Consider the following 13,985-nt stretch of genomic DNA (forward strand, 5'->3'; position numbering starts at 1 on the left):
CAGATTTTAGTCATTAGGGAACAAGAGGCTATGTCTTACATAGGTATTGTTGTTGTGCCTACTCTTAGTTTCTTTAAGGAATTGTAAAGAGACATAGGAAAGATTGGGGGCTGAGAAAAGTACTTGGGATGTGTGTTCTTGATCCTCTAATGGGGACTTTTTTTTTTTTTTTCATCAAGAGGCCCTGGGATTAAGGTTCCAAATTTAGGTTTACACTTCACCCAATCCAGACTGGGGAACTTACCTTGGAATTGTTGGGTTTCAGCACAGAGAATCAGTATTTATTCTTTTTCCTAGGGGTTTGCCTCATTTTCCTGATGGACTAGAGAAATTCTAGCAAGTCTTCTGGGGCTTTCCAGTGAGAGCAGAAGGGAGAAGCTTTGATGTGATGGAAATGACCAAGAAAGAACTTCCATCCCCCAGCCTGTTCATGCATGTGGTTTTCCTGGGCTGAGCTTCATGTGTATTGCATGCACTCCAGCTTGCTTCCAGACTAGCTTTCAGCTAGTCTTTCTACCCATATCCTAAATCTGCATGAACCCTTCCTCAGATTCCATGCCCTCCTCTTTAATCCAGTTCTCTTTACATGATCCCTGAAACCTGCTATTTCTTCCCAGCTCCATGACCTCCCTACCTCATTTAGACCTACAATTTCACCATTACCTCTGGACTTTTGTTTTATTCCCCTAGAAAGAGCAGGAGCAATGTAGGTACTTACCCTATTGGAATTCTGTTGATTTTTCCATGGGTCATTGCAGGCTCTCCATAGGTAGGATCAGAGATGATGCGATTCACTTGGAGGTCTTAGCAGGTAGACTTTTTAGGAAATCTGGAAGTGAGAAACAGACTCCTTTATGGGCTCTAAAGAGTTCCCACTCTTGAGAATCTTGGATACCCCATCTCCAAAAGCCACGGACTCTCCTGATGGCTCTCAGGGACTCTCCATGCTTCCTTGGACAATTGGGGTATATCTGGCAGGAATAACATTGACTTTGCCCATCTCTTTTCTAACAGGATTTGAAGGGTGTTCCATGGTGCCTACCATATACCCTCTGGAAACACTGCATAATGCCCTTTCCCTGCGTCAAGTGAGTGAATTCCTGAGTAGCGTCTGCCAGCGCCACACTGATGCCCAAGCACAGGCATCTGCAGGTATGGAGAATACTCTTACCTTGTACGTCTGTCTCTGTCTCTGCCCCTGTGCTTCCTAGAACATGAATAATAAATGAAAAATATAGGCACTCTAAAAAGACACAAAAGTAGACTTGAAAAATTGCTTAATTGCATAGGCCAATTCAACATCATAACTTCCCAAGTTAATTTATAAATTTAACATAATTCCAATAAAAATGCTGCTGTTTTTCTAAAGTCAGACAAATTGATTCTGAAGTTGTCATTGAAAAATAAGCAAGAGTAGCCAAAGAAAACCTCGAAAAGTAGTGAAAAGTTACTAGCCCTATCAGATTTCACAACATTCTATAAAACTTCTATTATGAAAACACTGTTGTATTGTACGTGAATGGACAGAGAGACCAATCAACAGAATAGAAAATATACAAACAGATGAAGTTAGTATTTCAAAATACTGGGGGAAAGATAGACATTTTAATAAATGAAGTCAGCACAACTGAGTAGTCATTTGACAAAAATTAAAATTGAATCCATACTTCATGCTGTATATGTACTCCTGGTTCAGAAATCTAAATGTAAAAATTAATTAATAGGTTGTTCCAAGGGCTTGTCTTTTCATAGAAGCACCAAAAAATCAAGCAAAAACTATCAGAATCAGCTTTGTCAGAACTCTGGAAAATAATCAAAAGTTTGCAGCAACCAGGAAAATGGTCAATTGAGAAAGAGGCAACCTAAGAATGGGAGAAAGCTTCCCATCATTTTACTGTCTCTTATCCCACCCTCTCCCCAACTTTGGCATCAGTCTTAAAGACGGCAGGCCATGGGGCGCCTGGGTGGCTCAGTCGGTTGAGCGTCCGACTTCAGCTCAGGTCACGATCTCACGGTTCGTGAGTTCGAGCCCCGCGTCGGGCTCTGGGCTGATGGCTCAGAGCCTGGAGCCTGCTTCCGATTCTGTGTCTCCCTCTCTCTCTGCCCCTCCCCCATTCATACTCTCTCTGTCTCAAAAATAAATAAACATTAAAAAAAATTTTTTTTTAGAAAAGACGGCAGGCCATGTTCTCAGTGTGGGGCTCTGGTCCCTGGTTCCAAAGAGAGAACAGACTTTATTCTCAAAGAATTGTGTTTGTCTATTCTAATTTATCTATTCTAACTTGTCTAACCTAAAGAACTGTCACAGGGTACTTACCTTTGTTTCACTTAACTTGGACTTGAATCAGGGCAGTAAAGTAGCGGAGAGTGTTCCTTGAAAACAGTGTAAGGCATATGAATAACATGCTGCTTCCTGGGGCAAAAATTATAATTGAGGCAAACAATAAGTGTACTGAAAGCCTGGGGTAAAGACTTAGGGAGAGAATTTTTTTGGAAAATTAAAGCATTCAAAGGCACCCACATATGCTGGGGAATTTAGAAGCCATTTGCATGCCTAGGGAGGGACGCATGTGCAGAAAACACACAAGATGACCCTAAGATTTTACCTCTGGTTGAACTCTGTACTTGGCACAAGCAAGAAGTGAAGACCAAGGGGGAGTTTAAACAGTTGTGCTAACTGTTGAAGGAATACCTCAACACAGAACCAATCTGTAAAGGCTGAGAGAACTCCCCTTCCCTCCCTTCTCCTTTCCCCCCATCTTCCCCTCCCCTTCTTTTGGTTCTTGGCATTCAAGGAAATCCTTGTCAGAACACTAGTTGTGAAACAAGCTAAAGGAACAGAGACTTCAGAGACTACATATGATAAAGAAGACAGACTTCACAAGAAGAGTTTAGAAAAATCACTAAACAGCCACAGCCTACAGCAAACAATGAAAACAAACCTTAAGGAGGGGGAATAATCTGATATTCAGAGTTAATGCATCATTCAAAATGTCTAGTTTTCAACAAAACATTATACACTATGCAAAGATACAAGACAATATGATCCATTCACAGTAGAAATTAATGGAAACAGTCCCTGAGGAAGCACTCACTAGGACAAATATTTTATTTTATTTATTTTTTTTTATTTTATTTTTTTTTTTTTCAACGTTTATTTATTTATTTTTTTTTTTGGGACAGAGAGAGACAGAGCATGAACGGGGGAGGGGCAGAGAGAGAGGGAGACACAGAATCGGAAACAGGCTCCAGGCTCTGAGCCATCAGCCCAGAGCCTGACGCGGGGCTCGAACTCACTGACCGCGAGATCGTGACCTGGCTGAAGTCGGACGCTTAACCGACTGCGCCACCCAGGCGCCCCAGGACAAATATTTTAAATCAGCTATCTTAAATATGGTTAATGAGCTAAGGGAAACCATGGACAAAGAACTAAAGGACATCAGGAGAATATCTCAGCAAATACAGAATATCATTAAAGAGATAGAAAATATAAAAAGGAACCAAGCAGAAATTCTGGAACTGAAAAGTATAACAAACGCAAAACTCACTAGAGGTTTTCTTAGAAGATATGAGCATGCAGAAGAAAGAGTCAGCAAAATAAAGATAAGTCATTTGAAAGTGTCCATTTTGAGAAGGAGAAAGAAAAAAGAATGAAAAAAATTAACAGAGCCAAAGATATTTGTGGGATACCATCAAGGATACCAACATATTCATAGTGGGAGTCCCAGAAAGAGAGAGAGGCAGAAAAAATATTTGAATAATGGCTCTGAAGACTTCTCAAATGTGATAAAGACACAAATCTATACATCCGAATAATTCAGACACCACGAAGGATAAATTCAAAGATATCCACACTTAGGGGCACCTGGGTCAATTGACCTGAGTCAATTAAGCGCTCTACTTTGGTTCAAGTCATTATCTCATGGTTCGTGGGTTTGAGCCCTGCATTGGGCTCTGTGCTGACGGCTCAGAGTCTGGAGCCTGCTTTGGATTCTGTGCCTCTTTCTCTCTCTGCCCCTCTCCCATTCACCTCTGTCTCTCTCTCTCAAAAATAAACATAAAAAAAATCCACTGAGATACATTATAATCAAATTGTCAAAAGACACAGAACATCTTGAAAGTAGTAAGAAAAAAGCAACTTGTCACATACAAGGGATCTTTATTAAGATTAACAACCAATTTCTCATCAGAAATCACAGAGGCCAGAAAGCAGTAGAATGACATATTTAAAGTGCTAAAAGAAAAAAAAAATGTCAACCAATAATTATTTATCTAGCAAAACTGTTCAGAAATGAAAGAGAAATTAAGACCTTCTGAGAAATGCTAAAAGTAGCCTTTGAGGCTGACATAAAAGGACACTAGATAGTGACTTGATACCATACCAAAATAAAGGTAACTACATTGGCAAATATAAAAGTCAGCATTACTGTATTTTTGGTTTGTAACTTCTCTTTTTGTGTCATATATAACTTAACATAAATGAAGTTGTTACAACACCTTATGTAACAACATAAGGTGAGGGCTGAGCTTTATAGGAGCAGAGTTTTTGTATGTTATTGAAGCTAAATTGTCATCAATTCAAACAAGATTGTTATAAATTTAGAATGTTAATTGTAAGCTCCTCGGTGATCACTAAGAAAATATCTAGAAAATATACAGAAAAGGAAATGAGAAGGGAATCAAAATGGTACACTACATAAAATCAATTAAACCCAAAGATGATAGTAATGGAGCAAAGGAGGAAAAAAATAAAGTATAAGCTGTATAGAAACAAATAGTGAAATGGCAGAATTAAGCTCTTCCTTATCAGTAATTACTTTAAATGTAAATGAATAAAACTCTCCAATTAAAAGGCAGAGATTAACAAAATGGGTTTTTTAGAAAGTCATTCAACTATATGCTATCTACACAAAATTCACTTTAGATCTAAAGATGCAAATAGGTTGAAAGTGAAAGAATAGAAAAAGATATCCCATGCAAATAATAACGAAATGAGAGCCAGGGTAGCTATACCAATGTCAGACAAAATGGTCTCTCAATAAAAAATTGTTATAAGAGACAGAGAAGGTCACTCTATGTTGATAAAAAGGTCAGTTCATCAAGAACACAACAAAAAGTATAAACATATACTCACCAAACAACAGAGTCCCCAAATATATGAAGCAAACATTGACAGAATTGAAGGGAGAGATAGTTCTATGATAATAGTGTAATATCTCACCTTTAATAATAGATAAAACAACCAGACAGAAGATCAGTAGGGAAACAGCTTCAATAATGCTATAAACCAGCTAAACTTAACAGACATATAGAACATTCCATCACCAACAAATAGAGATTCTTCTTAAGTGCGCATGGAATATTCTACAGGATAGACCATATGCTAGGACACAAAAAAATAAATTCTAAAAAATTGAAATCATACCAAATATCCTAACAACACTGGAATGGTGCTAGAAATCATTAATAGAAAGAAAACTGGAAAATTCACAAATATGGAGAAATTAAACATTTGGTTTTTTTAGTGTTTATTTTTTACAGAGAGAGAGAAAGGGTGGGGGGAGGCTCAGAGAGAGGGACACACAGAATTGAAGCAGGCTCCAGGCTCTGAGCTGTCAGTACAGAGCCTGATGGGGGCTCAAACTCACAAACCTCAAGATCATGACTGAGCCACGCAGGCACCCTGAAATTAAACATATTCTTAACCTATGCGTCAAAGAAGAAATCACAAGGGAAGTTAGAATATACTTTGAGATGAATAAAAGTGAAAATGCAGCATTCCAGAAATTATGGAATGCAGCAAAATCAGTACTAGGAGTGAAATTTATACCTGTAAACACCTACATTTGAACACAAGAAAGATGGTAAACCAAAAACCTAACTTTATACTTTAAGGAACTAAACTCAAGGCTAGTAGAAGAAAAGAAATAGTGAAGATTAGAACAAAGACAAAAGAAGGAAGGAATAGAAAACAGAAAGAATCAACAAAACCAAAAGTTGGATCTTTGAAAAAAATTAACATAATTGACAAACTTTTAACTAGACTAAGAAAAATCAAGTGTCAATGGAAATAACCAAATTCAGGAATAAAACTGGGGACATGGCTGCTGACTTTACAGAAATAAAAAGGATTATAAGAGAGCACTATGAATAATTATATGCCAATGAGTTAGATAGCCTAGATGAAATGAACAAATTCCTAGAAACACAGAAACTATAAAAACTGACCCAAGAAGAAATGGAAAATCTGAACATAACCTGTAAGAGAGAAAAAGACTGAATCAGTAGAAAAACTTTTCAAGAAAGAAAAGTCCAAGACAAGATAGCTACACTGGTGAAATCTACCAAATAGTTAATAAGAATTAACTCTAATACTTTTCACACTCTTCCAAAAAATAGAATAGGAGAAAATACTTTCTATGAAGCCGTCATTACCTTGATACCAAAGCCAGATAAAGACACCATAAGAAAATTAAACTACAGACCAATATCCCTTATAAATAGAGAAGCAAATGGGGCGCCTGGGTGGCGCAGTCGGTTGAGTGTCCGACTTCAGCCAGGTCACGATCTCGCGGTCCGCAAGTTTGAGCCCCGCGTCGGGCTCTGGGCTGATGGCTCAGAGCCTGGAGCCTGTTTCCGATTCTGTGTCTCCCTCTCTCTGTGCCCCTCCCCCGTTCATGCTCTGTCTCTCTCTGTCCCAAAAATAAATAAACGTTGAAAAAAAAAAAATAATAATAAATAAATAAATAAATAGAGAAGCAAAAATTCTCAACCAAATACTAGCAAACCAAATCCAACAGCAAGTTGGCTAAGTGAGATTTACCTCAAGAATGCAAGAGTGAAAAAAAAAATGCAAGTATGATTCAACATAAGAAAATCAGTGTAATGTAATACACTACATTAAAAGAACAAAAAGAGGGGCACCTGGGTGGCTTAGTTGGTTGAGTGTTCCTCTCTTGATTTCAGCTCATGTCATGATCCCAGGGTCATGGGATTGAGCCCTGCTTTGGGCTCTGTGCTGAGCATAGAGTCTCTCTCTCTCTCTCTCTCTCTTTCTCATTCTGTCTCCACCCTCCCCCCCCCCCCAACTTGCCCCTCTCCCCTGCTTGCATGCACTGTCTCTCTCTCTAAAATAAAAATAAAAATATTTAAAAATTAAAAGGGGCACCTGGGTGGCTCAGTCAGTTAAGCATCAAACTCTTGATATCTGCTCAGGTCATGATCTCACGGTCATGTGATTGAGCCCAAGTCAGGCTCCATACTGAGCAGAGCCTGCTTGGGATTTTCTCTCTCTCTCTCTCTCTCTCTCTGCCCCTTCCCCATGTGTGTGCATGCTTTCTCTCAAAATAAATAAATAAACTTAAAAAATTGTTCTATCATTTTTACAAGGTAAAAAATTAAATCTTTTAAAAAATAAAAAATAAAAGAACAAAGGGAAAAACTCACAATCATCTCCATTGACATAGAAAAGCGTTTGATAAAATCCAATACCCTTTCATGAAAAAAACACTCAGCAAACTAGGAATGGAAGGAAACTTCCTAAACATGATAAAGGGCCTTTATGAACAACCAATAACACACATCATACTCAATGGCAAAAGACTAAAAGTTTTTCCCCTACATTCAAGAATAAGACAAAGATGCCCACATTCACCACTGTTCAACATTGTCCTGAAAATTTTAGGCAGAGTAATTAGGCAAGAAAAAAAAAAAGGAATTGAAATTGGAAAGGGAGAAATTAAACCTATTTGCAGAGGATATGGCCCTATATAGAAAAAAAGCAAAGAATCCTCAAAAAAAACCTTCCAAAACTAATGAACAAATTCAGCCCAGTTGCAGGGTACAAGATAAACTCACAGAAATTTATTGTGTTTCTGTAAACAGCAATGAACAATCCAAAAAGGAAATTAAGAAAACAATACCAGTTATAATAACATCTGAAAGAATAAAATACCTGGGAGCAAATTTAACCAAGAAGTTTAAAGACTTCTGCATGGTAGACTACAAAACATTGCTGAATAAATTAAAGAAGACCTAAATAAGTGAAAAGATATCCAATGTTCATACTCCATCCCCAGAGTCTTTTAGTTTTTCCCCTTGTAGCCCCCACCACATGGAATTTTAATACCACAAATATACAATACATATGTGTTTATGGTCTGTGACCATGTGATGGACCACAGACCAGCAGAATAGCTAAGATTTTTTTCACCCTCACCAGAACCAATTTTGTTGAGAATGCATGGTCTAGAACAAGGAAATTACAAGGTGGTCCTGAGTCATGTTATAACAAAAGCAAGGAAGTGATCAAGCCCTGAAGAGGCTCCCACTGACCAGAATCAGAACATTTTAGCATTTAAAAAAATTTTTAATGTTTATTTATTTTTGAGAGAGAGAGAGACAAAGGGCAGGCAGAGAGAGAGGGAGACACAGAATCCAAAGTAGGCTCCAGGCTCTGAGCTGTCAGCACAGAGCCTGATGCGGGGCTTGAACCCATGAACCTAGAGATCATGACCCGAGCCAAAGTTGGGTGCTTAACCGACTGAGCCACCCAGACACCCCACATTTTAGCTTTTAAAAATAATTTAAAGTACACTGAATATATAAAAATCTACAAGCTCATAATAAATAATAAGTAATTCTACTAAAAAGAGGGCAAAAATAAAATAATTCTCATCTGCCACAATTGGAGAATACTTTCACTACCTCTTTTCTCTGAAAACTAATTGGAAGTAAATAAACTCTTATTTTACCTTTTCAGTTAGAACTGCAGTTCAGTGTAATCAAATAGCCCCAGGGAAAGCTCTTCTTTACAGAAAATATGCCAGCTAATAAATGTTGGAGGATAGATAGAACTAGAAAATCACCATTTAAATAATTAAGGATCATTAATGGATACTAACACAATTAAGTGAAATGTTGATTGAGTTGCATGGTGCCCAAGGATTACCTCTAATCAGAACAAGAAAACTTTTCAATGGTGAGATCTTGTGGCTACCACTTAAACCCAGTTAGTAAACTTAGCTTTACTTAGTGGGACAGTGAGATATTATGTGCCTCTAATATGATGTGATATAAAGTACATCGGATCACCTCTTAAAATATTCTTACCAAAGTTATTTAAACTGAATAATCTAATCAAGCCTTTTATATCTAACTTCCAGTTTATAGGAAATACAAGCAATAGTGAAACAAGTTAAACAATTCTATGAGGGAGCAATCAGACAAATCCAGAATCTGGGAAACAATATTTCTGTGAGACAACTGACCTGTTTTTTTAAAAAAAATCACTGTGAGGAAAATAAATGGTGTGTGTGGCAGGGGAGCGGGGGAGGATAATATTCCAGATCAAAAGAGACTTTGGAGACATAATAAAATGTAATGCATGGTTCATGTTTGGATATTACTAAAGAAGACATTTTTGGAATAATTGAGGGAGATTTGAATATGAATTGGGTATTAGATGATATTAGGGTATTACTATTAAATTTTATTAGGTTTGTTAATGGTGTGTGGCTATGTAGGAAAAATTCCTTGTATTTTAGAGATGAATATTGATGAATTTAGAGCTGAAATGTTTCATGTCTCTCATTTTTAAAAAAGAACTTCAGCGTGAAGAAATGGGTGAAACAAGTATGGCAAAATGTTAACACATTGATGTGGTAAATATAGGAGATGAATGTATCAGTATGGATTGTACTAGTCTTTCAACAACTTTTTTTAAAAATGGGGAGATAGGGTGGAACAGAAAATGAAAATATTCATAATATAAAGTTTAAAATATTAAAAATGGTTTGTGTGAAGCGTCCCTAGGAAACACTACTTTTCAGCCTGAGAAAGCGTAAGTTTGTTTTGGCTTATGTTGAGAACCTGTGGTTCTTGGATTCTTCCTCAAACTCATTTTTTCCTTCCTTCTCTCTCCCCACTCTATCCAGCCCTCTTTGACTCTATGCACAGCAACCAGGCCTCAGATAGCCCATTTTCCCCACCCCGTACTCTGCATTCACCTACCCTACAACTCCGGCAGCGCTCTGAGAAGCCCCCTTGGTGTAAGTAATCCTTTTGGAACTGCCTGGACAAAGGCCAAGAGGGATGGAGGGATTGATGAATGAGACATCTGTGTCATGAGAGAAACGAAGATGAAGGTTGAAAGACCAGGAATAACCAGTAGGGGAAGCAGTGTCCTCTGTTGTTTCCAAGGTGAAGGGAGGATCTCTTTATCTCATTATCTCCGTGCTCCATGCCCCTCTATTTCATTAGAGAGACTCCTAAAAGATAGTGTCCCAGAAGGTCCTTTGGGGAAGAAAGGATGGAAACTTCATTCTCCTCAGATTCCCATTTTGTCTCTACAGCTTTCTGAACTATAGATGACTTGGGAGGAAACCTGGATATATAGAAAAGTTGGCAGAAATAAACTAGTATCTTGTATTACTTTCTACATATCCTTTCTCGAAAGTTGTCTGTTCTCGGCTGTTAGTTCAAGTTGAGGAACTGCTTTTTCCCATCTCTTCTTTATAATATCTAGCCTATCACTAATTTTCCTTGGCAACAGTGTGAACAGTGGAGTCACAAGGAGTTCTTAGGGTAATTGCAGGGAAGGGGAGATACTGGTGACAATCAGAGGGAGTATAAGGACCCCAGACACCAGTGATGGAAAAATCCTTTCCTTATTCAGCCTGCCTCCAGGAAATAATGAAAATCAAACATGGCTTTTATTATTTTATTTGGATAGGACTGAAGCAAAGATTCATATTTCAGCATTGGGTTAAATGCTGAATTGGCACTCTGTATGTAGAAGAAACATCCCTTGCTGACACCAAGGGTTCTTCCCCTGAATTTCAGATTCTCTTATATTCACCTTGCCGTTGCTCCTTTTACCTCTCTCCTGGAGTATTTATGGGTTTTGTGCCCCTGGAAATCTTTTTTTAAATATTATTATTATTATTTTGAGTACAGTGGATAATGCAATGTTATAAAACAGTGGTTCAACAAGTCTATACGTTATGCTATGATCACCAGTGTAGCTACCATCTGTCACCATACAACCCTGTTACAGTGCCACTGACTATATTCCCTTTGCTGTACTTTTTATTCCTGTGACTTAAACTGGAAGCCTATATTCTCTACTCCCCTTCACCCATTTTGCCCATCCCCCCAGCTCCCTCCCCTCTGGCAACCATCAGTTTGTTTTCTGTATTTTAGGTCTGATTCTGTTTTTTATTTGTTTATTTTTTTCTTAGATTCCACACATATGTGAAATCAGTGATATTTGTCTTTCTGTCTGACTTATTTCACTTAGCGTAATACCCTCTAGGTTCATCCATATTGTCACAAATGGTAAGATTGCATACTTTTAATGGTTGAGTAGTATTCCGTTGCGTATATATACATCTTCTTTATCCATTCATCTATTGATGGACACTTGGGCTGTTTCCATATCTTGGCTATTGTAAATAATGCTGCAATAAACATAGGGATGCATATGTCCTTTCCAGTTAGCATTTTCATTTTCTTTGGGTAAATACTCAGTGGTGGAATTATTGGGTTATATGGCATTTCTATTTTTAATTTTTTGAGGAGCCTCCATACTATTTTCTGCAGTGACCCTACCAATTTACATTCTCATCAGTAGTGTACAGGGATTCCTTTTCTTCCATATCCTCCCAGCACTTGTTATTTCTTGTTTTTTTTTTAAGTTTTAATTTTAATTCCAGTTAGTTAACATACAGCATTATATGTTATTCCTTGTCTTTTTTATTCTAGCCATTCTGACAGGTGTTAGGTGATATCTCATTGTGATTTTGATCTGCATTTCCCTGATGATTAGTGATGTTGAGCATCTTTGTGTGTGCCTGTTGACCATCTGTATGTCTTCTTTGGAAAAATGTCTATTCAGATCTTCTGCCCATTTTTAAATTGGATTATCTGGGGGGTTTTGGTGTTAAGTTGTAGAGGTTCTTTATGTATTTTAGATACTAACCCTTTACTGGATCTATCATTTGCAAATATCTTCTCCCATTTTGTAGGTTGCCTTTTTGTTTTGTTGATGGTTTCCTTTGTTGTGCAAAAGCTTTTCATCTGGGTATAGTCCCAATAGTTTATTTCTGTTTTTGTTTCCCTTGCCTCAGAACACATATCTAGAAAAATGTCGCTTTGGCCAATGTCAGAGAGATTACTGCCTGTACTGTCTTCTAGGATTTTTATGGCTTCAGGTCCTTAATCCATTTTGAGTTTGTTTTATGTGTATGGTGTCAGAAAGTGGTCCAGTTTCCTTCTTTTGCAGGTAGCCTTCCAGTTTTTTCAACACCATTTATTGAAGAGAATGTTTTTCCCCATTGTATATTCTTGCTTCCTTTGTCACAGATTAATTGACCATATAAGCATGGGTCTTTATTCTGTTCCATTGATCTATGAATCTATTTTTGTGTCAGTACTGTTTTGATTACTACAGCTTTATAGTATATCTTGAAATCTGGAATTGTGATACCTCCAGCTTTGTTCTTTCTCAAGATTGCTTTGGCTGCCTCTGGAAACCTTATTTTTCTCCTGCTTCTGTTTCTGTCTATCCTCTTTGATTTGCCCGAATCAGACCACTAGCTGAATATTAAAGCTACTTCTATCCTTGGGTAAACTTTTTTTTTCTTGTTTTTAATCTACCATCAGACTTTGGACTCAGTATGAGATGTGTAGCCTCATTGGTAAATATTTTCTTTAGGGGTTGTCTGCCCTAAATAGGCTTTGGTGGCCCAAACCATGTTCCTCTTTCTTTCCTGCTTGAAGCATGCTTCCTGTGGTCCTGTACAGAAAAGAGAGAACTGGCATACCCTAAACTCAATGACTGATTCAGCCTTTGCAGTCTCAGGCTTGCCAACTTTCCCAGGTTCTCCTTGATGACAGGATATTCAGGTTTCCTGTTTCCAAAATCTATCATTATTGGTATCACAGTGTTTTATATATGAAATTACAATACTATCAATAAGTACATTTACAAAAGAAAAAGTAGATTAGTCCGCTACTAGAGGTCAATGAAGTAGAGATTGGGGTAGGAATTGTCCTACAGTGTAATTGAAGACTCTAAGACCTTCATTTTATTACTGTCAGTATCTAGCTAATTAGTTTTTTGTTGTTGTTGTTGTATATGTCTATAACATCCATAAACCTGTATGTGTTCCAAGACTTAGAAGTCTTAACCTTGGATCCAGGATGGATTTCAGGGTAAAGTCTTTGAGCCCCAAGAATTATTTGTTAAGATAGTATGAATATCCATATGCATACCTTTCTGTACATTTTTCTAAGAAGATAGTCTGTGACTTTCATTAAAGTTTCAAAGAGTTCAGTGACCCCTAGAAGGGTTAATTAAGAACCTCTGCCATTTAGATTCCATGGCAGTCTTCCATCTTCAGGTAATTTTCCTTCCTGCTGTTCTGATTCACAAGATTTTGCTACATTCTGCTGCTTACTTATCTCTTGGGCTATAAAAAATGATTACCTTTGCCGCAGAAATAAGCTGATTGTCTTAAAAAAATGATTCTTAACAAAAGATGTACATCAGGTTTAATGGGGAGTGTTTCAATAAAATATATTGCCTTTTTCCCCCTCTACCCCACACGTTTACCCTAAACCTACAGAATTAGAATTTCTGGAGATGAAACCTGGAAATTTTAATTTTTTTAAATATTCCATAGTTTTGGTACATACCCCTGATTATGAACCACTGGAATACAGCGTTGATATGCTTCCAAAGTAAGAATGAGGGACAATGGGAATTTGGAGTTAGGGTGGGGTTACATTTGTGAAAGAACTGGGTGAAGTAGGCCTTAGCACTCTCTTCTGAAGTCTTAGATATACCTTAGTGCTCCTGTATACTCCTGTAGTATACATTATGCCAGACCAACAGTTCCTGAGCTGGGCTAATTTAGGAGCCTCTGCATAACTTAGGAAGAATCAGACCCTCTTTTCTCAACACATGACTAACATAGGCCGTA

At 37.6% G+C, this 13,985-nt stretch overlaps 1 protein-coding gene across 25 annotated transcripts in view; it reads left to right on the forward strand.

Annotated features, from left to right (window-relative positions):
• The window catches only part of PPIP5K1 (diphosphoinositol pentakisphosphate kinase 1), a 43,530-nt gene that overhangs the window by 27,444 nt on the left and 2,101 nt on the right, over positions 1–13,985 (forward strand). For 23 of the 25 annotated variants that reach the window (XM_045449946.1, XM_045449954.1, XM_045449951.1 and 20 more), the window contains 2 exons: positions 1,015–1,152; positions 9,936–10,049. In XM_045449946.1, the coding sequence (XP_045305902.1) occupies positions 1,015–1,152; positions 9,936–10,049 (252 nt within the window). The remainder of the gene's footprint in view (positions 1–1,014; positions 1,153–9,935; positions 10,050–13,985) is intronic. The other 2 variants (XM_045449952.1, XM_045449960.1) reach the window with 1 other exon arrangement.

Source organism: Leopardus geoffroyi, chromosome B3, assembly GCF_018350155.1.
Source record: "Leopardus geoffroyi isolate Oge1 chromosome B3, O.geoffroyi_Oge1_pat1.0, whole genome shotgun sequence".
NCBI classification, from domain to species: Eukaryota; Metazoa; Chordata; class Mammalia; order Carnivora; family Felidae; genus Leopardus; species Leopardus geoffroyi.